General features: G+C 38.9%; 2 protein-coding genes across 2 annotated transcripts; one reads left to right on the top strand and one right to left on the bottom strand.

Annotated features, from left to right (window-relative positions):
- The first annotated feature begins 431 nt into the window (after window positions 1–431).
- On the top strand, window positions 432–4,455 carry LOC106138865 (protein YIPF2). Its single transcript, XM_013340153.2, has 4 exons — window positions 432–772; window positions 1,036–1,214; window positions 1,321–1,521; window positions 3,803–4,455. The coding sequence occupies exons 1-4, from the start codon at window positions 580–582 to the stop codon at window positions 4,133–4,135; spliced, it is 906 nt and encodes a 301-aa protein (XP_013195607.2). The 5' UTR covers window positions 432–579; the 3' UTR covers window positions 4,136–4,455.
- On the bottom strand, window positions 4,321–25,238 carry LOC106138871 (uncharacterized). Its single transcript, XM_060950458.1, has 13 exons — window positions 25,013–25,238; window positions 24,247–24,866; window positions 23,535–23,635; window positions 21,604–21,737; window positions 20,180–20,318; window positions 12,456–12,585; window positions 11,660–11,820; window positions 10,662–10,851; window positions 9,597–9,855; window positions 8,791–8,959; window positions 8,354–8,442; window positions 7,494–7,649; window positions 4,321–5,655 (listed from the first exon to the last, which is right to left on the bottom strand). Exons 1-13 carry the CDS (start codon window positions 25,119–25,121, stop codon window positions 5,540–5,542), a joined length of 2,373 nt encoding a protein of 790 aa, XP_060806441.1. The 5' UTR covers window positions 25,122–25,238; the 3' UTR covers window positions 4,321–5,539.

Below are 25,238 nucleotides of genomic sequence, written 5' to 3'. Positions count from 1 at the left end.
CAATTTAAACTCTCAAATAATAACATGTTTTAAAGAGAATTTATTTAGTTTTATTTATTTGATACATACATAAAATCACATCTATATCCCTTCTAGGGAAGACAAAGCCATCAGTCTTCAAAAGACTGGTAGGCTACGTTCAGCTGTTTAGCTTAATTATAGAATTGAGAATTCAAATAGTCACAGGTTGTTAGTCCATCACCTAAAAGAAGAATCCCAAGTTTATAAGCCTTTCCTTTAGTTGCCTTTTACGACATCCATAAGAACGAGATGGAGTGGTCCTATTCTTTTTTTTGTTGGTGCCGGCAACCACACGGCATATTTCGTACCTACATAAGAATATGAAGACAAATCTCTAACGTAATCTTCACTGAATGTCACTGTCATCTCTGTCATCTGTCAATTGCAATCCAGTCAGTTGATTTGATAGGTAGGTTAGGTATTGTAGGTATTTATTGATTTGATGATGTTGACTTGAGTGGTTGAATGATCACAAAATAAAGAAATTGTGGTTGAAATACTTTATTATCTACCTACCGAAAGTCCATAATCCAACATCCTCACGTCGTTAAAGTGACAATGGCCAACGTTAATACGGGGCAGCTTCTGAACTTCCAAGACTATTCTCCGGAACACAATAATGATCGGAGTGCTAGAATCGACGTGGAAGCAGTCCATACGAATCAGTATAATAGTGCTATGTCCAACCCTAACTATGATTTTGGACCGGGGGAACCAAAAATTGAGGAAGAAGATCCAGTAAAGCCGCAAGGTTTGTTTATATTTATTTCTAGCGCACAAAATCTTACACTTCGCATCTAATGCGATCAAGACACATCCAATAGTTGACCACCTCTGTAATGTAAAAGTATGATTCTCTGATTCAGGAAAAGTAAATAGTATAAGTAATTTATTATTTAGTACTTTCTTACCTGATTCTAGTAAAGGGTCAGGTCAAGAGTACCCAAATTTTTGTATAATATTAGTTCAGATTGTATGTTTTCACTATCAGACACATTTCATAATTTTTTTCAGGTAACCACAACTTTTGGACCATAGAGTACTACCAGAAATATTTTGACGTACAGACAAGTGAAGTTGTAGAGAGGATTATATCCTCTGTGTTGCCTCAGAAGGTGTCACCAAACTATTTCGATGAGAGGATAAAGGGAAAGCCCGATTTGTATGGCCCAATATGGATATCTGTTACTTTGGTAAGTTATATTAAAGATTTTATAGTCACGTCTTTATCCCTTGCGGGGTAACTTAATCTCTGTAATCTGTCGCGCATATATATTTATTTTTATATTGAACTTCCAGATCTTCACAATCGCAGTTAGCGGTAACATAGCCAGCTACCTGCAGAACACGAACACAACGGTGCATTGGCGGTATGACTTCCACCTCGTCTCATACGCAGCAACAGCCATAGTTTGCTACGTGTGGGTCGTGCCTCTCGCTCTGTGGGCCGCTCTCAAGTGGTCCATACCACCAGCGGGGCAGGACGAGATTGAGAGCCAGGTATGAACGTTTTTCTCTTCTTAGCGATAAGTCCGTGTTTGTTCCATCTCTTTCTGTTTTGTATGTTTTACTCTTATGGTGCAATAAAGAGTTTTATCTGTCTATTGACCTTCTTCTTTTGAAGGCCTCTGTGGCGCAGCGGTGGTGCGCTTGTCTGTGACACGGAAGGCCCGGGTTCGAATCCCGATCAGAGCATTATAAGTAACAAACATTCACTGATTCTCCTAGTTTTTGTATGTTTATTTATATAAGTAGTATATATTATAAAATATAGTATCCTTGAGTTAGTATCTTGTAACAAGTCTCGAACTTACTTCGAGGCTAACTCATACTGTGTTACATGTCCCGTATACTTCGATCAACTATAAACAACTAGATAAACAGTTCCGAGCAAAATAAAACAAAATATCGTCCTCTCCTCACCTCAATACGTAATTATTATTACGCATATTACTTCGACTAATTGACAAAGTCCTGTGTCTAAAACAAGTGTATTGAAAATTGAACCTTAAAGGTTTTATAATAAGGCACGCAATCCTTAAAAAACGTAGTTTGGTGTGACATGGTATTAACTCAATGTTTCATTTAGAACAAAGAGGCTAGTGGAGTGGCTTTGTTATTTTAAAATGTTTACCTTCATTTTGATACGAAATGCGTTGCAATAAAAATTGTCTATTGGATGTTAGAAGGAGTTTGTTTGGGTGTATAAGTGTTTGAATGTCTGTGATTATGTGTCGATTTGGATATAAGTAGTTTATTTTTTACTTTAAAGGTAGTTCTTTTGTTTTTTGTGGACTTCTGTGGCCTAATTAATGATCATCTTGCCTGACTGCCAAGTCGGAGGTCTCGGGTTCGATCCCGATTAAAAAACTCTTCACCTCGGTCTCTCGCTATAATAGAAATCAATTCATTCCTTATTATGGCGTTCTGCGGAAATCTGAAATACACGAATGAATGAAAGCAGGTTGACTAAGCAGATATACAAGGAGAGTGTGGAGGGAAAGGTCGGAGTGGGAAGACCTAGACGAACGTATCTTGATCAAATTAAGGACGTCCTGGTAAAGGGTCAGGTCAAAAGTACCCGAAACCGCCGAGCTTGTATGAAGAGAGTTATGAATGTGGACGAAGCGAAAGAAGTATGCAGAGATCGTGGCAAGTGGAAAGAGGTAGTCTCTGCCTACCCCTCCGGGAAAGAGGCGTGATTTTATGTATGTATGTATGTATGAAATACACGTAAATTGTATGATATTCTGTAAGGTTTTACTTGCGACTTCGTTGGCATGTGATTAGAATTTACTAGATAGTCGTGTAATTGATGTAGTATCACCCCCTTACCAAATTTTACTTAATCGTTTTAACAGGTACCATTTTCAGATAACATTACATATTTCCATTCACCTCATTAAATAATTAATCAACCGAACTAGTATCAAAATAAAAAAATCATAAAAATAAAACAGTAAAAACAATAAAAACAAACAATAAAACAGAGCACTTCGTCATTGTGCGACGTTGTCACTCGTGGACGGACGAAACGAGACTAGCCAAAAACTTTACTCACTTGAGCGTTGAGTAGAGTTTTGCCGCGGACACTTTTTTAGCGGGATTGTGAGTCTAGTTGTTTATAGTACGTCAATGCCCGTATAGGATATATATATTATGCCTCTCTCTTAAGAAGAACCCAGAATACACTTTTGACCATAGTCTAGGTTAGTGAGTTGGGTTTTTACACGAAGCGACTACTGTCTGACTGGAAGTTAATCCATATAGGATCGTGGTTACACATCTAGTTGCCTGAATATGCAAGTTTCCCTCACCGTAACAACATTGTTTAGTAGTTAAACATCATAGTAGTACATAACTTCGAACGTCATTGGTAACTACTTGGCCGGGGTGGGATTTGAACCTGTGCCATTATGCGCATCACGCGTTTTAACCGGGCACCTCACCCACCGACGCTCTTGGAGTACCTACTCTGACTACCTTTATCTGTAGGCTAGCTTTTGCGCGGGGTTTCGCTCGGGAATGTCTAGAAAAAGGGAAGCTATATTATTCCCAAAGGTCTATTCTGTGTGCCAAGTTATATAAAACAACAAAAATACAAATCTTTTCTCTTTATTAGAAGTGTGAATAAAGAATCTTTATTCCAACATTAATCCATCCAATTTTCGAATCTAAACTGAATGTAGCTCTTAAAACTCCCCTGTATATATGTGAATTATATACCTAATTACCTACATAGTTGTGCATGTGCAAAATAAATATAGTTATATTGTTTCAGCAATCGCCCACTCCGACGATGATGTCCCTATTCTGCCTCTACGGATATTCCCTAGCGATCTACATCCCCGTCGCCATCCTATGGACGATCCAGGTCTCCTGGCTCCAATGGCTATTCGTCATGGTAGCAGCTTTTGTCTCAGGAGCGGTACTAATTTTCTGGCTAATGCCAGCACTGAGAAAGTCCAAATACTTCCCGATTCTAATAGGATGTATTCTGGGAGTTCACTTCTTGCTCGCGACTGGGTTCATGCTGTACTTCTTCCACACGCCCAGTTCTAGTGCAGTAACCCCACCAGCTTTGGTTGTAAGCAGCACACAAGCTGCTCAGTAAATTTTTTGTGATCTATTATTCTATTACTAGTATATTGTAATACTAGCTTAACGCGTGATTTTAGCGCCATCTACATAAAGCGACGAATTTAACGCCATCTACAAAAAAGCGATGAAATTTAACCTATAAAAATTAACGAATTAAACGCCACCTACAAAACAATGCAGGTTTTTCGCAAATCCCGCGGGAATAATAGTTTTTGCCGGGATGAAAAGTGGTCCTTCTATAGACTCTGAATAATATATACAAAATATATTATTGTATCTACAAAATATATGCAAAATTTCAAGATTGGTTCGGTAGATAACCCATGATGTCCCATTTAATTGTAGTATTATTCCCTTTTAGCATTTCTATAAACTGCAAATTGAGTCGGACTCGCGCACTAAGTGTTCCGTACCATCATAACGTTTGACTATTCTTATTGTATTATACATAGTTCATAACTTATATTGTTAAGTGTTTAATTAAATAAAAATAAATACGATTTAAATAATGATGTCTTTTTTTATTCATTTTTAAAAATCACAGTAGGTATAAAAATTAATTTACCCAAAGAACATTGAGGTCTTACTCTGAAATTACAACTTCTTTTTTCTAGTCCCTTTTGGACCCTGTCTTTCAGGAGAGGAGTCCGGGGTGCATTTTTGACAATATACATACATACATAAAATCACGCCTCTTTCCCGGAGGGGTAGGCAGAGACTACCTCTTTCCACTTGCCACACTTTGACAATATCCTGGATTGAATAAGTCAGGTTGACGAAGCGACTCTCGTGTTACTTCGGCAACCTTTGCACGGGAACCTTACCCGTATTGAATCATGGAATCTGTGATTTCAGAGTGATGTCCTGCATCTTTGACAATCAAATTATTAGTGTAAATTAATTCATTATAATATAGTAGGTATTTATTAAAATACAGGCATATATGTATTTAATATTAACATATTTACAATGGCATATTACATAACAGTAAATTATTGTTACAGATCGAAATTTGTACATTCGTAGGAAGATATTAATGAATGGTATTTGAATCTCAATTCCATCTCAGTCCAGATATACGCGTGATGATAATGTATGTTTGTACAAACTATGACAAGAGTAAAACTCAAAGCTTGACCAACCCCCCTATAGCATGGTACGTCGTCAAGTTTTGAGTTTTACTCTTGTAATAGTTTGTATACACATACTTATCATCACGCCTATATCCCTTGCGAGGAAGGCAGAGCCAAAAGTCTTGAAAAGACTGAAAGGCCACGCTCAGCCGTACAATGGAATTGAGATCAAATAGGTTGCTATCCCCTCGCCTACACGAAGAATCCCAAGTTATATTAGGCTATCCTTAATAATAGTTTATATTAATTTTAAAAAAATTCATTCATTCATTCATTCTAAACAATCAGTCGGTCATAGAGAAGTTCTGGAAGCTGTTGATCCAAGCTTGTCTGTGGTATGACGCCGGCATGTCCTCGGGAGAAGGGTGGAACATTGCCGATATTTCTGATAGCATGTTCGCTAAAACAAGAACAAAACATTATGTAAGTATAACGTGAAATTCTATAAAAAAGAGCATTCCATCCATACATATATTCATTCTTTATGCTTTACGAGTAGACAGTCTTGAAAATACTGAAATAGCTGTATGGCTGAATGATGGAAATGAAATAACAAATGTTACTAGCGTATCATTTTAAAGTCTCAAATTTATACGCCTTGCCATTGATGATTTTTATAATCTGCAAACTGTTATCAATAAGATTATTGTACGTACGTAATTTAAATATACATCACGTATTTATTCTTTACTCGCTGATGCTATTGGAGTGAGTGAAAATATCGTGAGGAAACCTGCACATTCAGGCAACTGGAACAGTATGCCTCGAAGTAAGTTCGAAACTTGTGTTGCGAGATATTTACGTAACGACACACAGCACACTCACCGTATAGCTCGCCGTGTGGGCCGCCCTCGGCGCGCTCGCAGCACACGGCGAGCGGCGCACACCGACACACAGCACACTCACCGTACAGCTCGCCGTGTGGGCCGCGCTCGCAGCACACGGCGAGCGGCGCACACCGACACACAGCACACTCACCGTACAGCTCGCCGTGTGGGCCGCGCTCGCAGCACACGGCGAGCGGCGCACACCGACACACAGCACACTCACCGTACAGCTCGCCGTGTGGGCCGCGCTCGCAGCACACGGCGAGCGGCGCACACCGACACACAGCACACTCACCGTACAGCTCGCCGTGTGGGCCGCGCTCGCAGCACACGGCGAGCGGCGCACACCGACACACAGCACACTCACCGTACAGCTCGCCGTGTGGGCCGCGCTCGCAGCACACGGCGAGCGGCGCACACCGACACACAGCACACTCACCGTACAGCTCGCCGTGTGGGCCGCCCTCGGCGCGCTCGCAGCACACGGCGAGCGGCGCACACCGACACACAGCACACTCACCGTACAGCTCGCCGTGTGGGCCGCCCTCGGCGCGCTCGCAGCACACGGCGAGCGGCGCACACCGACACACAGCACACTCACCGTACAGCTCGCCGTGTGGGCCGCGCTCGCAGCACACGGCGAGCGGCGCACACCGACACACAGCACACTCACCGTACAGCTCGCCGTGTGGGCCGCGCTCGCAGCACACGGCGAGCGGCGCACACCGACACACAGCACACTCACCGTACAGCTCGCCGTGTGGGCCGCCCTCGGCGCGCTCGCAGCACACGGCGAGCGGCGCACACCGACACACAGCACACTCACCGTACAGCTCGCCGTGTGGGCCGCCCTCGGCGCGCTCGCAGCACACGGCGAGCGGCGCACACCGACACACAGCACACTCACCGTACAGCTCGCCGTGTGGGCCGCGCTCGCAGCACACGGCGAGCGGCGCACACCGACACACAGCACACTCACCGTACAGCTCGCCGTGTGGGCCGCGCTCGCAGCACACGGCGAGCGGCGCACACCGACACACAGCACACTCACCGTACAGCTCGCCGTGTGGGCCGCGCTCGCAGCACACGGCGAGCGGCGCACACCGACACACAGCACACTCACCGTACAGCTCGCCGTGTGGGCCGCGCTCGCAGCACACGGCGAGCGGCGCACACCGACACACAGCACACTCACCGTACAGCTCGCCGTGTGGGCCGCGCTCGCAGCACACGGCGAGCGGCGCACACCGACACACAGCACACTCACCGTACAGCTCGCCGTGTGGGCCGCGCTCGCAGCACACGGCGAGCGGCGCACACCGACACACAGCACACTCACCGTACAGCTCGCCGTGTGGGCCGCGCTCGCAGCACACGGCGAGCGGCGCACACCGACACACAGCACACTCACCGTACAGCTCGCCGTGTGGGCCGCCCTCGGCGCGCTCGCAGCACACGGCGAGCGCGCCGGCGATCGCCGCCGAGTGCGGGGCCGACAACACGGCGCCGCGCGGCAGCGCTAGCGTGCCGCTGCGACAGGTCGCTATGAGATCCTGCTTACTGCTTTCTGTAACATACATACATACATATCACGTCTACAGTCTTGAAAAGACTTGTAGCGGGAGCGAAAATTCGGGCTCGACCGCCACCAAAGGGAAAATCTTCCGCCAGGCCAGTTGTCATGTCTGGGGTACCGCACCTCCAACGATGTTGAGTCGAGAGGTTGTTTGTCTTTATTGCATAGAAATTTACACAATAACAAGAAACAGTAATAGTAAGTACATAGTTATAAAAGAAACAAATCACATGCAACGGCGGACTTATCCCATGAAGGGATCTCTTCCAGTCAACCGGCAAACAATAAATTGTATTTATGCTCCAATACGTGAAATCTTTGTTTGCGCGATTTGGATTCTTCGCTGCTATTGGTTGAGCGCGTCAATTTCTTCGCGATATTTGACAGTTAGTGTGTGATTGGCTATTGTGACGTGTGTGTGTAGAGATGTCACCAAAGGCTGATAGGCCACGTTCAGATGTTTTACTTAATGATGGAGTTTAGATTCAAATAGCGACAGGTTGCTAGCCCATCGCATAAAAGAAGAATGTCAAATTTATATACCTATCACTTTATATAAGTCGCCTTTTACGAAATCCACGGGAAAGAGATAAGAGTGGTCCCATTATTTTTTTTTCTGTCTGCAATGCAATACAAATGTTTTATGTATGTAGGTATATAAATGCAAGATAAAACTGAAATACAATATATCTTACCACTAATATAATGATTATTTTTCAACATAACGGCACATATCTTTAGAGCGTACACGATTACTTGTAAAAAAACTAGGTGGCAGTCGCATCTGAAAAAATATTATTAACTTAGTACATACATACAGGGTGACATTTAAAACAACTGCATCCTTATAAACATAGACTATACCCATGCTACTGAGCCGCTTGTGCCGATTTTTATTTAAATTTAACGTCATCTTTTTCACAAGCCAACTGTCTTGAAAAGACTGATAGGCCACGTTCAGCTTTTTGACTTGATGATAAAATTGAGTTGTGTTATATTAAATATTTTAGTTTTTAATTTTTATTTCTTATTTAGTTATATGATTCGACGATAAATATATAAAAATAGTTAGTTAGTTAGTGACATAAAAAACAACAATTGCTAGTAGCTACATAAAAAGTGTTATACAAACTTGTTCTGTCCCAATTCAGGATTCAGCTCGGAATGCTCAACATTCATATTGCTATATATCCCGATGAGGTTTCTCGTCACGACCGTAACGGCGGCGACAGAGCCTTGTTTCTCCATACACTTTAAAGCAGCTTCGATTTGTTTCAGTAACACTTGTAAATAACACGAGTCTGGAAAAAATAAGGTCCAATTGAGAACCTCCTCCTTTTTGAAGTCGGTTAAAATAAGATAAAAAGTATAATTTTCTTTTCACTCAAATATTATTAACAAACAAAATTTGAAGATAGATAAAGTACGTGCGCGTTATAAATGTACCTATATATGTCACCCGAAAATAACAAGAAAGATGAATTGAATTATCTTAGCAGCCACTCGTGGTAAAATCATAAACTTTTATTATTGCTACTATATTATTTTTAATTGTCAAATATTTTCATTTGATTTCCATAATATATATAGTACTTTTAATTAAATTATTTCACTCCTCTTTTCTCTGTGGTGACTGACTAACTTTGTGACTATACTTCTAAATCCTACTTATTTTTTTACGCGCAAGTTCACAAAGTTTATCAATGTGTGGAAATGTGGACGTATAATAAAACAATTCATATCTCGTTTAGAATCCTACATAAGTTTAAAAAAACTAACTAAGAAATTTATAAACACACGGTTCCCGTTATTTTCCGGTGACAATTCTTTCAAATCCAAAGTTCAAGTTGAAAAAGTTTCATGGCCATCCTTGCTCTTCAACTTCAAGTCATTCCAAGCTGTAGAAAGAAATAATTACATATATAATAACATACTTACCTTTTTTAAACAACAAGACGCCTTGATCGTAATCCACCTTCAGATTCCCAGCCCCTGCGCCTGGGCACAATTTCTTCAATAACTCATCGGGGATTTTTCTCATAACGTTCAAAACGTCGCAAGCTACAAACGGCATAGCACGGGATGATATTATAGCTTTCAGTATGTTCATCTTTATATTGTCCAGTTGTGCGTGGTGTATTTTTTGTATAAGTGCTGTGGTTGACAGCAATAAACCACTGTATAAAGTGGCGCATGACTGGAAAAAAAAAGTTTTATATCGATCGATATAAGCTTTTAAGAAAATACATGCGCACGTACATATATGTATAGTCAAGCCTAATTCCTTGCGGGGTAAACAGAGTCCCTAAAAGAATGAAAGCTTACGTTTAGCTGTGTTGGTTCACGGTGGAATTGTATTATGTATAAAAAAACTATATAAAATAACATATAGGTACCTGTCATTTGTCGTGATACCAACGTCGCGAACAATTTACGAAATTGTAAATATCTCAAACAATTCATTAAAAATATTATATTTCGGATTTAACCACATAATGGATATAATGGATCCAATACGGGTTAGGTTTACCTGCAAAGGTTGCGGAGGTCAGACGGGAGTCGCTTCGTGTAAAAACCTGACTCATCAAATCCAGGATCCATGGTCAAAGGCATACCCCGGGCTCCTCTCCAGAGTGATAACGATGCAACCAGGACTAAAGCAGGACGAAGACCAAGTATTATTTTAAGCAAGCTCGATGATTTCGGGTACTTTTGACACTGAAGATGAGAGTACTCTTGATCAAATAGGGAACATCCTGACAAAAGGTCAGGTCAAGAGTACCCTAATCCAATAAGCTTACATACAGTGTTTTAATTGTGGATGAAACGAGAGAAATATGTAGGGATATTCCGGGCTCCTCTCCAGAGTGGTGACGCAACCGGGACAAAAGCCAAGTATATCTTTTAAGTACAGACATCAGTCAGTTTCTAATCTAAAAAAATATTCCACGCGGACGAAGTCACGGGTACAGCTAGTTTATTATATGCACTGATTCAACTTACAGTATCATCGAGAAGAGTGCATATCCTTTGAACGACGTCCAAAAATTGATATGGTCTCAATGTTTCAATCAAACCTGTAGGTATGTTTGTCTGTATAAAAACATCCATAACTTTGGTATTTTGCAAAAGGTGCGCAACAACAGCTAACATTCTCCTAGCTAACATAGCTTGCTCCTCTTTGTATAGACTTCTGAAAAGAAAAAAGTAATCTTTAAAAATGTGCCGTGAGGTTACCGGCACTGAAAAAAGATTGTTATTAAGTGAGAAACTATAAAAAAATTAAGCTGAACGCGGCTTTAATATATTTCTCGTAGATTTTCTTATGGAAGGTGGTCGTAGCCAGCTGAGAAACTATCTTCAATTCGTTCGTTCATGCATTCATTACTTCGTTAATTCACTCCGTGTCAAGCCCAAATATCAATAGTAACGTTAATAACCGGCTGATTTCCCGTATTTTTTATACTTTTGAGTGAGAAACTGTAAAAAGATTAGGTTACTTTCCCATGAGTAGATCCAATCTGTCAAAGAGATAGATAGTTAAAGGCTTCAATATATTTCTCGTCTATTTCCTTCTGGAAGGTGGTCGTGGCCCGCTGAGAAACTATCTCCAATTCGTTCGTTCATGCATTCATTCTTTCATTCACTCCTTGCCAAGCCCAAATATCAATATTAACTTTCGTTAAAAACCAGCTGATTTCCGGTATTTTTTATACTTTACAGTGAGAAACTGTACAAAGATTAGGTTACCTTCCCATGAGTAGATCTAATCTCTCAAAGAGATAGATAGTTAGAGGTTTCAATGTATTTCTGGTCCATTTCCTTCTAGAAAGCGGTCGTGGGCCCCTGAGAAACTATGAACAATTCGTTCGTTCATGCATTCATTCTTTCGTTAATTCGCTCCTTATCAAGCCAAATATCAATTAACATTCGAAAATAAAAGGCTGATTTCCCGTATTTTTTATACTTTACAGTGAGAAACTGTACAAAGATTAGGTTACCTTCCCATGAGTAGATCCAATTTCTCAACATGTAGATAGTTAGACGCGGCTTCAATGTATTTCTCGTCCATTTCCTTCTGGAAGGCGGTCGTGGCCCGCTGAGAAACTATCTCCAATTCACTTTGGACTTCTTGCAACACTGACTTTACAGCTTTGAACACCTGTTGGAATTAATAGAATAGTTTTATTTTCAAAATTGGATATAAGGTATCACTTATTGTCGTCACATCACTTAAAATTAATTATAACTACTACCGCTTCCAAAGAGCATGTGTGGAAGATGCGGCGGAACAAACTACACTGCAGCATTTTCACCGGTCGTCAATTTACAAATATAGATCTCTTAAATCTAAATCGTGGACGAATGCACATTAAAAACATGAATTAATGTAAAAGTAATTATTTCAATACGAATATTTCGTCATATTACATACATGCATATATATAAACACGTCTAAATCCCGTGCGGGGTAGACAGAGCCAACAGTCTTGAAAGGACTGAATAGGCCACGTTCATCTGTTTGGTTTAATGATAGAATTGAGATTCAAATAATGACAGGTTGCCAGCCAATCTCACAAGAGGAATCCTTAGTTAATAAGCTCATCTCTTAGTGGCCTTTTACGACATTTATGCGAAAGATATTGATCGATTTTCACACTAGACTATGTACATCAAAGTTGTGGAAGTCAATATATGAGGCCCTTCTGAGGGGCAGAGAAAAAGTCTGTTCCTGTGAAAGGTCTACCCTAACTGATGAGTTTACATAAAAAAATAGATATATCTTGTAATACTTACATTACAACACTTCTCCACTAAGTCTTCGGGATGCGAACACGCAGCGATTCGCGTTAAGTCTTCATATACATTCGCTAACACGACTTTATTCCTACCAATTTCTTTAGAAGGGGCGGGCGTAGACGGTAATCTGTGAATTTAATATTATTTTTTTGGAGTTTTTTTGGAAAATAAAACCCGACTAATCTTTAACCTTCTGTTCGGTTTCCTTCCACCCAAAGGTTGACTGGAAGAGATTGCATTAGCGATAAGTCCGCCTTTGTACCATCTCTGTCTGTTTTGTGCTGTTTTGTATGTTTTACTCTTATGGTGCAATAAAGAGTTTTATCTATTTATCTAATATTATTAATGCGAAAGCGAGATTATTTATTTGTTTGTTACCCCTTCACGGGTTATTTACTGAATTTTTCTTCTGAGATCTTAAATCTTCTTAAATTGTCACGTATATATGTATATATACGTGACAATTTTTAAATTTTATTTATTTATTGGAAATTATTTTGCAATAACACATAATACCAGTGAGAAAAATACAAAAAAAATATAACGTCATCAATTTTAGTCTTAAAATAATATACTATACCAAAGTTAATCTATTTGTCAGACAAAATATGCGGGCAGCTGAACATGGCCTAGTCTTTTCGAAACTACTGGCTCCGTCTACCCCGTAAAGGATAAATACGGCATTATGTGTATGTAGATAGTATAAAAATTAATATTTGAAGCGAACAGCTTTTAATATGACCCGTGGGCAGTTAAGAAAGAAAGAAAAATCTTTAATTGGCGCAAGATGTAACATTACATTAAGTGTGTTCTTTTTTTCATTCATTACATTAACGCGCACATGTCTTTCTTATTATTTTATTTTTTTATTTTATCAGCTATGTATATCCAGTGCAAAAAAAAGGCTTGCAAAATCCATTGTCTGCGGCTTTGTTCGCCATAAAAGTTAACTGAAAAATGTTGACCTAGATTTCCCCCTTTAAATTGGGGCGAAATTTTTGTTTTTCGTGTATTTTACAAAGCAAGGTAAAATATTATACTATAGTTTTCTTGTAATTAACTTCCATTATTTTCTTGTAATTAACTTCCGTTATGAAAACAGGCTTTTATTAAATAAAATAAAAAATAAGTTTATTCTCGCCATTATATGTAACCATAGTTATAAATCGTCAATTTAAAAATATATTACCTACATCCTTTTTAAAAGAGCATCAAATATACAACAAAAATATACCTCATTTAAAATTATTAGATTAAATTGTAGATATAATGTTAGCATATATGGTAAACTAGTCTAAATTGAATGATCGTATGAATTATTAAAATATTGTTCTCAATTTTTTTTTATTACTTACGTCATGTGCTGTCATCTCACACTTCCAATGGTAAATGAACGCACAATTTTATACTCGAAATATTCCTACGCAAAGTCAATATATTAAATTATTTCGTGTCCAACGATTGATTAGTTATTAGCTTATTTTTCTATCAAAAATATATTAATTTAAAATAAAACCAACTCGGAACTATAGTTTTCACTGTACAGTGTATTAAACATCTTAATCTTATTTGTCATGTTATTAATAAAATCGGGCCCAGTAAGTAGTATCAGTTTATATACGAGAATGTTAGGTTTGCACAAACCTTTGTTGGCTAAAAAGATTCACCAAGTATCAAACGAAGTACGTATTTGACATAAAAAAATATGAAACACATCTTGATTACTTATATTCTTAAAATATTTGTGCAGACCGTTATTATAAATATTCTTTGAAATGTTTGATTTTATTTCTTATAGCAGAACTTTTAAGTTCAGATTTGATAGAAACATTATGTCTTATAACGAGTGACTTTTTGAACAGTGTCCAAATTTTCTATGGCTAAGGTTACGTAAATCGATTTGAATTTTTTTTTTAAACTTTATTGCACTAAACGAAGGCTTTCCTTACCTTCCAGTCAATTGACCAAGCAGTGATAGAATAATGGTGGCAGTACTCGTCCCACACAAATCCTACTAATATTATAAATGAGAAAGTTTTGTGAGCAAGTCAGGATGTCAGTATGGATGATTTTTATTCTTTCACGCAAAAACCACTGAACTGATTACGATGAAATTTTTTATGTGGGTAGCTGAAAATCCAGAATAACACATTGGCTACTTTTTATCCCAGAGTTCCCGCGGGATTGATAGGGTTTCCATGCGGATGGAGTCGCGGGCGGCCTCTAGAGTTACATAAAATTAATTATATTATATCGAAAGCCGAAATATCAAGTTTTTAATTTAACTCTAGTGATTGCCCTCCGTTCTGTTTGCATATTGCTGTCATTTTGTAAGTCCCAATGAAACCTTTCCGATATGAAAGCCAGTCTATATGTATACTTTTTAGATTGGTCGAGATGGACATAAAATTGAGATTCTTCTGTGAGGCAATGGGCTAGCAACCCGTTACTATTTCTGAGTCCTAATTCCATCGTTAAGTCAAACGTGACCAACTTTATGACTTACTAGCTTTTGCCTGCGGATTCGCCCGCGCAAATACGAAGTTACATACAAAGTTGCAACCCCTATTTCACCTATTTAGGAATGCAATTTTCATAATTTAATTACCGTAAATTTTAATCTTGTATCTTGTATGAAAAGTAGTTCTTTAGGAGTATGACTCATTTATTACCACTTATTTTATCCCTTAATGCTTTTGATTAAATGAGTAGATGTGTCTAAATAAATGAAACATGACATTATACTGCTAAAATTATAATTGTAGCTGAAATTAGTAGTAGTATCTTCTTGCTTGCCGTGTGGTTCCCGGCACCATTACAAAAGAATAGGACCACTCCATCTCTTTCCCACGGATGTCGTAAGAGCCGACTAAGGGATAGACTTGGGATTCCTCTTTAATGTAAATCCCTGCCAATCTAAGGTCTGCCGCGCCGATGGATGCATGGCTAGGGGCGAGCCTAGTCTCGAGCGTGCCACTTCCGCCATGGGGTTGGGCGACCCCCAGGTAATGGCTAGCCTTACCCTGGCATGCGGGGCTCTGCTGGGGCGGACAAAATTTTTCCCTAGCGTCTCGTGGGAATCGCATGGATGCAAATTTTTTGAAAGAGCACCTAGATGGCGGCGATGGTGTCCGCACCCCATCACGTCTCGTTCCCGGCGGGAGCGGTATGCGGTCTGCTGAAAGCCGCTTTGCGACGATGAATGTAAGAGGAGGAATGAAGGATAAGATTGAGGAAGTATGCCAGATGATGGATGAAAGACGTTTGGATGTGTTGTGCGTGAATGAAACGAAGCGGAAAGGATGCGACGCGACGCAGCACGGCCCTTACACGGCGTATTGGTCTGGAATTTCCAGTACCAGCCGAGGCTGTCAAGGGGTCGGTCTAATTCTTTCTGCACGAATGGCTGAGTGCGTGAATGAGTATGAGTGTGTCAGCCCTCGTCTTCTATGGATTAGGCTGAAAGTTGGAATCACTCGGATCTTCGTTCTAGGTGTTTATGCACCTTGGGATGTGGGTTCGAGGGGTACAACATCAGCAAAAAGCGAAAACGAGGAGTTCTGGAATAGTGTAAGAGAAGTATTGAAAGTTACCAAGCCAAATGAGAAGATTATTATGTTAGGTGATTTTAATGGATGGGTGGGTGTAAAGCGTGATGGATATGAAAAGGTGCTTGGTGCGTTTGGTGACGAAAAGGTGAATGATAATGGAAGAAGTGTATTAGAAATTTGTCTAGAGTGGGATCTTTTTGTGTCGAACTCAATGTTTCAACATAAAGAGATCCACACCTACACAAGAGTGGAAGGTATTTTAAAAAGTATGATAGACTTTGTGATTGTAGATGAAAGATTGAAGAACAAAGTGCTGGATACCCGTGCATATCGCGGTGCTGGCATTGACTCGGACCATTTACTGGTGATATCCCGGATAAGGGGTATCTTCAATCGCTGGCGGCACAGGGTAAGGGAGCAAACCAGCGCTTTGGAAAGAGTAAAAGTAGAAAATTTGCAAGATATGGATGTAGGTAAGAAGTATATTAATAGACTGAAGGATGAATTTGAAGATTTAGAGGAAATGAGCGATATTGAAGATGGATGGAAGGAATTTAAAGAAAGAATTGTGAAAGTAGCTGTTGAAGTGTGTGGTGTAAGTAGAAGAAGGAAAGGAAAAAATCACAAAAATGCGTGGATGAGTAAAGATGTGCAAGAACTTGTGCGATTAAAGAAGAAAGCATGGCTGGATTTGTTAGCAGCAAAAGCTAACTTAAGAATGCAAGAGGTTATAGATGAAGATGTGAATGAAGCACGTAAGGAATATAAGAAAATGAAAGATTTGGTTAAGAAAGCTGTGATTAGAAAGAAAGAAGAGTATAAAGAGGATTTTGATAAAAGGCTATCAGAAGACTTTCAGTCAAATCTGAAAGTATTCTGGAAATCCGTAAGGTCAGCCCGAGGAAATACTATAACCAGAGAGCTGACTAGGATCAGATGCCAGGATGGTAGCGTTGTGAAAGGAGAAGAATGTGTACTAAAGATATGGAAGGACTATTTTGAAAGTTTATTTGAAAAAAAGGAAGGAAATAAGAAAGATTTCTGCTATAGCGAAGAAAAAGAGAATGAGATGGAAGGCGAAATTGAAATGTTCGAAATTGTGGAAGCACTTAAGAGTATGAAAGCGGGAAAGGCTGCTGGGTGTGATAGAGTGTCGGTCGAGATGCTTAAAGCAGGAAAAGGCGTAGTAGCTAGTCAGTTGTACTGCCTTTTCAATTTGTGTTGGAGAAGCGGCCGAGTACCAAAAGATTGGTGTAAGGCTGTTATCGTGCCACTTTACAAAGGAAAAGGGTCACAGCTGGACTGCAAAAATTATCGTGGTATAAGCCTGCTTAGCGTCGTCGGCAAATTGTATGCTAAGGTATTGATTAATAGAGTCAGGAATGAAACTGATGACAAAATATGGGATGCTCAAGCGGGATTTCGAAAGGGAATGGGATGTACTGATCAGGTCTTTTCCTTGCGGTGCATAGCCGAAAAGTTTTTGGCCAAGAGTCAAAAAGTCTATTGCACATTCGTAGATCTGGAAAAGGCCTATGACAGAGTTGAGAGGAATGAATTGTGGTCAGCACTTTCTATGCATGGGGTGAGCAGTCTCTTAATACGAGCACTGAAATCCTTATATGAGGATTCGAGTGCTTGTGTCAGGATAAACGGAGCGCACACTGAGTGGTTTAAGATTGAGAAAGGCGTTAGGCAAGGATGTGTTGCGTCACCGTGGCTGTTCAACCTATTTATGGATAGCTGTTTGACAGATTTGAAAGAGTCTAAAAGTGGATTAAGGATGAATGAGTTACTCGTCAAATGTCTGCTCTATGCCGACGATCAGGTTATACTGGCGTCATCAGCGGAGGAGTTACAGGAGATGGTAAACTGTATGCATGAAGCTTTAAAAGAGAAAGGAATGAAAGTGAACGTAAGTAAAACTAAAACACTGGTTTTTGAAATGGAGAAAGAAATGACAGCATGTAATATTTTGATTGGAGGAGAAAAAGTGGAGCAAGTGAAAGAGTTTGTATATCTAGGATCAAAGTTTACATCAGATGGCAAGTATGATAGTGATATTGAAAGGAGAGTGAACGCGGGGAACATGGTGAATGGAGCTTTGCATGCCTTTATGAGCAGTCAGAAACTATCCAAAAAGGCTCGACTGGCTGTGCACAGGGGCGTGTTGGTCCCGACATTAATGTATGGGAGTGAAAGTTGGGTATGGCAAAAGAAGCATGAAAGCAGAATAAATGCAGTGGAAATGAGAGCGTTAAGGAGTATGATGGGTGTGAAATTGAGTGACAGGATAAGGAACAGCGTGATAAGGGAATGTTGTGATGTGAAAGAAGATGTAGTTACAGGAATAGAAAAGGGTATGTTAAGATGGTTCGGTCATGTGGAGAGGATGAATGAAAGCAGGTTGACTAAGCAGATATACAAGGAGAGTGTGGAGGGAAAGGTCGGAGTGGGAAGACCTAGACGAACGTATCTTGATCAAATTAAGGACGTCCTGGTAAAGGGTCAGGTCAAAAGTACCCGAAACCGCCGAGCTTGTATGAAGAGAGTTATGAATGTGGACGAAGCGAAAGAAGTATGCAGAGATCGTGGCAAGTGGAAAGAGGTAGTCTCTGCCTACCCCTCCGGGAAAGAGGCGTGATTTTATGTATGTATGTATATGTATATAATTTAGAGTCTGGAGAAGGATATACGGGCAATATTCTTTCATGTCACCAACTATTAGGAATTAGCTTTCCGCAGTTTCCACCGCGTTATTTAATACAAAAAGCGACATATTATACAAAACGAGACGAATTTAACGCCATCTACATAAAAAGACACAATTAGCATCAACCAAAAAAAAGCAACGAATTAAACGCCACTTACAAAAAGCGTCGAATTTACCGCCATCTACAAAAGTATACAGGTATTTCGCAAATTCCCACGGGAACTATAGTTTTTACCGGGATGAAAGTTACCCCATGTCCTACTCCAGACTCTTAATTATATATACGTGATATTTCAAGAAGATTAATCTATACTAATATTATAAAGCTGAAGAGTTTGTTTTGTTTGTTTGTTTGTTTGTTTGTTTAAACGCGCTAATCTCAGAAACTACTGAACCGATTTGAATAATTCTTTCACTGTTAGATAGTCTATTTATCGAGGAAGGCTATAGGCTACATTTTATCCCGGATTTCCTACGGGAAACGTCAACAATGCAGGTGAAAGTTGAATGAGTCGGCCATCTGCGAGCTTTCCACGCGAACGCTGCGCAAACCAACAAAGATATAGTAAAACAATGTACTAAAGATGTGAAGTACTCATTTTTTGCCACAAAAAAGTCCGCGAGAGCATATATCTATCTCTTAAGGTTTACTTACAATAACCACTTTTATGTTCATTTTTTAAGATTATTTTTTCATTATAAACATAAGTTATTTTGAAACCAATTTTCTTTAATTCAGTATTAATCCTTATCCAAATAAATATGTTTATTACTTTCGGCTTTTCATGTAGACTAAAATTGCCATTTACAGTATATAAATCAGACGAATAGGTTTTGAGATATAGTCGTTATAAGCAATTTGCAGCGAAACATTTAATACGGCGAACCAGCGTTCTTTCTAATACGCGTGACCGCCTGACATTGATAAAGCCGAGGAGGATGTTTGCAAAAATAAATATGATGCCCAAAATAACTATTCCACGCGGACGAAGTCGCGGGCACAGCTAGTTTAGTAGATAACGCGGGAAGAGGTAACAAATAAACTATCGCATTTATAATATTAGTTGGAGGTATTATATAAGTGCCGTGTGGTTCCCGACACCAATACAAAAAAGAAAAGGACCACTCAATCTCTTTCCCATGGATGTCGTAAAAGGCGACTAAGGGATAGGCTTACAAACTTGGGATTCTTTTTTAAGAGATGGGCTAGCGACCTGTCACTGTTTGAATATCAATTCTATCATTGAGCCAAATAGCTGAACGTGGCCATTCAGTCTTTTCAAGACTTGTGGCTCTGTCAAGGGATATAGACGTGACCATATGTATGTATGTATGTATTATATAATCGAGTTAGTTTCACGTAACACCATTCCGAACTTACCTCGAGGCTAACTCACTCCTGTGCGATATGTCCAATAAATATATTTAAATTTATTTTATTATGTACAATAACATACCTATGAAACGTACTATATACTCTGCATTTGTTCTGTGAGTCCGTATGTTTCTGTAGTTTCTCGTTATATTCCAATATGCTGTGATGTCCCGCCGTGGGCTCAAGGATTAGTGGTAAAATCTCCGTTAGGTCCGTACTGTCTGAAAAAAAATTTTTTTTTTATACATTTTTGTCAATCACTACATAGTATAAAACAAAGTCGCTACTTTAGTCTGTTTGTCTGTATGCTTAAATCTTTAAAATTATGCAACGGATTTTGATGCGGTTTTTTGTAACAGGTAGGGTGATTCAAGAGGAAGGTTTTTATGTATAATAACATTTATAATTTTGCACCCGTGCGAAGCCGGGGCGGGTCGCTAGTAATGAATATTTTAAACTGGCACCAATAGAAAAAAGAATAGGACCACTCCATCTTTTTCCCATGGATGTCGTAAAATGCGACTAAGGGATAGGCTTATAAACTTGGGATTCTTCTTTTAGGAGATGGGCTAGCAACCTGTCACTATTTGAATCTCAATTCTATCTTTAAACCAAATAGCTGATTGTGGCCTATCAGTCCTTTCAGAATGTTCGCTCTGTCCACCCCGCAAGGGATATAGACGTGATTCATATAATCACGTCTATATCCCTTGCGGGGTGGATGCGTGGATGGGGCGGGATGGTTATGTATGAATGTTTGAATAGTATTTGTTACATAATTAGCCTTTAGTTCAGTAGATAACACATGAAAAGGTAACAAACAAACAAACTTGATTTCGCTTTTGTAATATTAGTTGGCATTCCTAGTCGGGGTTCCTCTTGTAGGCGATAAAGCAAGCGACCTGTCACTATTTGAATCTCAATTCCATCATTAAGCGATACAGTTGTACGAGGGCTTTCAGTCATTTCAAGTCTGTAGGTCAAGTGCAAGGAATATAGACATTACTATATGTATGAACTAGAGGCCGCCCGCAACTTCGTACGCTTGGAACCAATCCCACGGGAACTTCGGGATAAAAACTAGCCTATATGGTATTCTGGGTCTCCAGCTACCTACATACCAAATTCCATCGCAATCGGTTCAGTAGTTTTTGCGTGAAAGAGTAACAAACATCCATACTGACATGCTCGCAAACTTTCGCATTTATAATATTAGTAGGATGTATTTACCGTGCCGTGTGGCTCCCGGCACCAATACAAAAAAGAATAGGACCACTCCAACTCTTTAAATGTCGTAAAAGGTGACTAAGGGATAGGCTTACAAACTTGGGATTCTTTTTTAGGTGATGGGCTAGCAACCTGTCACTAGTTGATTCTCAATTCTATCGTTAAGCCAAATAGCTGAACATGGCCATTCAGTCTTTTCAAGACTGTTGGCTCTGTCTACCCCGCAAGGGATATAGACGTGACTATATGTATGAATGTATTAACAAAATTGGAACTCACCTAGTAAACAATTCTTGTTCAGTTTAAGGAAATGCTCCTTAGCTGTGGTTGTCTGCGTTGCACTGTGTGTGGATATCACTCTACGCTGTTGTGGGAATGAGTCGTTTTGTGTAATACTATTATTATTTCTGTGACTGAAAATGAAGAAAATTTTCATGACAAGGGTCAACTTGGATCAACTTTATTTTATGCATTATTAGAGGGTAAGTAATGAGAATAAAATAAATCTTAGAATAGAATAGTTTATTTTCAATAATTGGATACAATGTATCACTTATTGACGTCACATCACTTAAATCTATTTATAACTACTACCGCTTCCAAAGCGAATGTGTAGAAGAAGCGCCGGAATAAACTACACTGCAGCGTTTTTACTGGACGTCAATTTACAGAATTAGTAATTAGTATTTTTTGAGAATTAGTGGTCAAATCGGTAAGGTTGAATTGGGTGATAAAAGGCATAGGTTCACACCCCACCTCAGCCATGCATGTACGCATAATTATGTTCGAAGTTATGTATATTAGTTTGAATACTAACAGATGCTTTTACGGCGAATGAAAACACCGTGATTAGCTGGACGTCGATTTCGCACAACGTCGATCCATCCATGTTTGCATTCTCGTGACGTCGATCCGCTTATGATTGTATTCTCATAAAGTAGATTCTATTGTTTTACTAATTTCCAACATAAGAAAGGTACAGTTAAACACAACATTTTTATTTAATTTTTTATATTTCAATCAACACGTTATATTACGTTAAATAAACAGATTATAGCGACCTTCCTTTGTATAATTATCCAGAGACATTGGAAAGATTTAGTTTAGAAGCCGTTTACTTAAAAATCCCAGACGCATAGATTTTTATAAAATTATAGAAAAAAAATGAAATGTTACTCTTTAAACCTTTAAAAAAAATATAAGTATCAATAGGAACACGACTAACATAATCAAAGCTAGGTAAAACATTTAAAAAATGTGATTTTTTTATCACCGTATCATTGGTTCGACATTTAGTCGTACGACTGTCATCCTCCAATAGGACGACAGGAAAGTTCTAAACCAAGCGCAGTTCTCTCGTGTGTTCAACGTCGTGTGCTGTTAGAGCTGTTTGTACTATGTAATATTTAAGTTTTCATAAATACTTGCATGGAAGGTGCAGGAACCTACACATTTAAAAGAATACAACAAAATCATTATTACCCACATAATATTCTTTTTTCGCACGATTGTACTGCAAAAACAATGTAGTTTATTTTGAATTTATAAAGTTCTAAAATTTTATTGGACGAATCGATGTAATGCGAAGAAAAGCCAGGTAATAACTGTTGGATCGATTTTATGCGAATAAAAGCGTAGGTCTCGATAAAATCGACGTCGTGCGAAATCGACGTCCAGCTAATACACCAGGAAACCTGCACATTCAGGCAACGGGATGTGTAATTATGACCAATGCAATACAGGTTTTTTTTGTGTTTTGTTGACAAAATTTTCATTATTAGATTTACAAGATATTTGTATCGAAAGAGTCGCGGCGATTTCCCGCGGAGTTGCGGAGGTCAGACGGAAGTCAATTCGTGTAAATACCAGATTCACCCAATCCAGGATCCATGATCAAAGGCATAACATCGGGACTAAAGCCAGGAGGAAAAAGTAAGTATTAAAATCATCCGTCTTCATCTTATACATATTTCTCTTTCATGTAGACAATGTGCATTCTACCACGTTTAAGATTTAAGATCTATATTATTAAATTGACATCTGGTGAGACTGCTGCAGTGTAGTTTGTTTCGTCGCGTCTTGTACACCAGTATTTTGGAAGCAGTGGTAGATATAATTATTAATATGTTATGTTTACGTCAATAAGCAATACCTTCTCTATCCTATTTTAAATATATGTATTTCAACTTGTAAGGAAAACCAATTGCTACCTTAAGGATATGTCATTGTTACCAATTGTAACTTGTGTCAGTCTTATTTTTGATGACTCCAACTTCTTGCATTTCTCCTTGATGCTGATTATTTCAAGATTCTGAAAAAGAAAAATAATTTAATTGTCTATTTTCATACTGAAACTTTAGAATACCAGAAACTGATTGTGATTTTATGTATATGTAATGTATTGTAAAAACCTGTCACTATTTAATTTACAATCTATGATTAAGCCATACAGCGGAACATGACCTTTCAGTCTTTCAGACTGTTTATTCCATCTACTCCGTGAGGAATGGACACTTATTATACATGTAAAAAGCCACAAAGGCTTATGTTGATGAAATTATAAAAATAGTATTATATAGATTAATTTAGTGCCCTGTGGTTCCTGGCACCAATCAACAAAAAGAATAGGGCCATTCCTTCTCTTTTCTATGGATGTTTTCTGTTAAGTGATAGCTTAACTAGCAACCTGTCACTATTTAATTCACAATTCTATCATCAAGCCAAAAAGCTGAATGTGGCCTATCAGTCTTTTGAAAACTGTTGGCTCTGTCTACCCCGGAAGGGATATTGATGTGATTATATGTATATATATATATATGTACAAATACACCATACACCCGCCCATTTGACAAAACAAGTTACAAGGTTATTTGAAAAAGGTAATCTTATCTTTAAAATATATGGGTTAAGTATCATGGTCACCTTGAAATCTAACTGTGTTCTTAAATCGTGCAATTGGACATTAGCTGCTGATAATTTGTCTGTCCATTCCATCTGCACTTTCTCCTGGGCCTTAATCTTTTCTAACCTCGCATTATCCACTGCAATCTGACATGTTTTCAATTGGGTCCGAAGTATTGATGCCTCGCCTTCCTTTGTAACACACTTCTCCAATAATTTCCCATTCTCAGACTTCAATTTCGCATTTTCCACTTGTATTTGAAGTAATTGCCTGTATAACTGATCTGAATCTTGCCCTTTATACACCTTATCGTTAAAATTTAAATCATCATTTATTATATTTGATGATTGTATCCTTGAAGACATACCAGGTAGTGGTAAGGAAATCATGGAATATTTGTTTTTGAGATTTGTAGACAAAGAGTTGGATACAGACATACTTGGTTTTTTAAAGGCGAATCCCGAGTTAGAAGTGCTAGGGTTTGGATCATTGATTTGTGTGCTTGTGGACTTTGGCTGCATACACAAAGAGTAGTCTGGTAATGAACTGATGTCATTATTGTAGGCTTGCTCGCAAGCCTGGCTGGCCAAGAGAAGGATTTCATCGTCATTGTCATCTCCCCAGTTATCTTGATTAGAGTCTGTTAAGTAAACAAAGATATTTTATAGGTTATCCCGTCAAAATAAAGTGAAATTTGCGTACGTACAAGAAATAAGACAAGCTACAAAGCAATGTAATTAAAAATTAAGATATAGAAAACCAAAATATTATGAGTTGAATAATTACCTTGTCCCGGATTTTGACTTAGCGGAAAATTATGATCTGATATAGTTACATCGAGTTTAGCTTTCTTACGTTCGCCTTGTTGTTGAGGAAATATAAATCGTTTAGACATTTTAAAATCGAAGGTTATGAAGTGTCGAATTTCATAGCTAATAAATTAAATAAATTTTAATAAATCCACAAATAAAACACATAAATAAATTCGATTCAATTTTGGCGGATGGCGAAC

Source organism: Amyelois transitella, chromosome 21, assembly GCF_032362555.1.
Source record: "Amyelois transitella isolate CPQ chromosome 21, ilAmyTran1.1, whole genome shotgun sequence".
In the NCBI taxonomy this organism is placed as follows: Eukaryota; Metazoa; Arthropoda; class Insecta; order Lepidoptera; family Pyralidae; genus Amyelois; species Amyelois transitella.
Note: the sequence above shows the minus strand (reverse complement) of the source record. Positions and strands in the feature narration are given on the sequence as shown.

Excerpts from the sequence above, each read along its gene's own strand:
- LOC106138865 (XM_013340153.2), top strand. The coding sequence starts at position 580 with ATGGCCAACGTTAATACGGGGCAGCTTCTGAACTTCCAAGACTATTCT. Across the intron at positions 773-1,035 it reads AGATCCAGTAAAGCCGCAAG|GTAACCACAACTTTTGGACC; the intron begins GTTTGTTTATAT and ends AATTTTTTTCAG. Across the intron at positions 1,522-3,802 it reads AGGACGAGATTGAGAGCCAG|CAATCGCCCACTCCGACGAT; the intron begins GTATGAACGTTT and ends ATATTGTTTCAG.
- LOC106138871 (XM_060950458.1), bottom strand. The coding sequence starts at position 25,121 with ATGTCTAAACGATTTATATTTCCTCAACAACAAGGCGAACGTAAGAAA. Across the intron at positions 10,852-11,659 it reads TTGGATCTACTCATGGGAAG|AAGTCTATACAAAGAGGAGC; the intron begins GTAACCTAATCT and ends TTTTCTTTTCAG. Across the intron at positions 5,656-7,493 it reads CCCACACGGCGAGCTGTACG|CGAACATGCTATCAGAAATA; the intron begins GTGAGTGTGCTG and ends TTCTTGTTTTAG.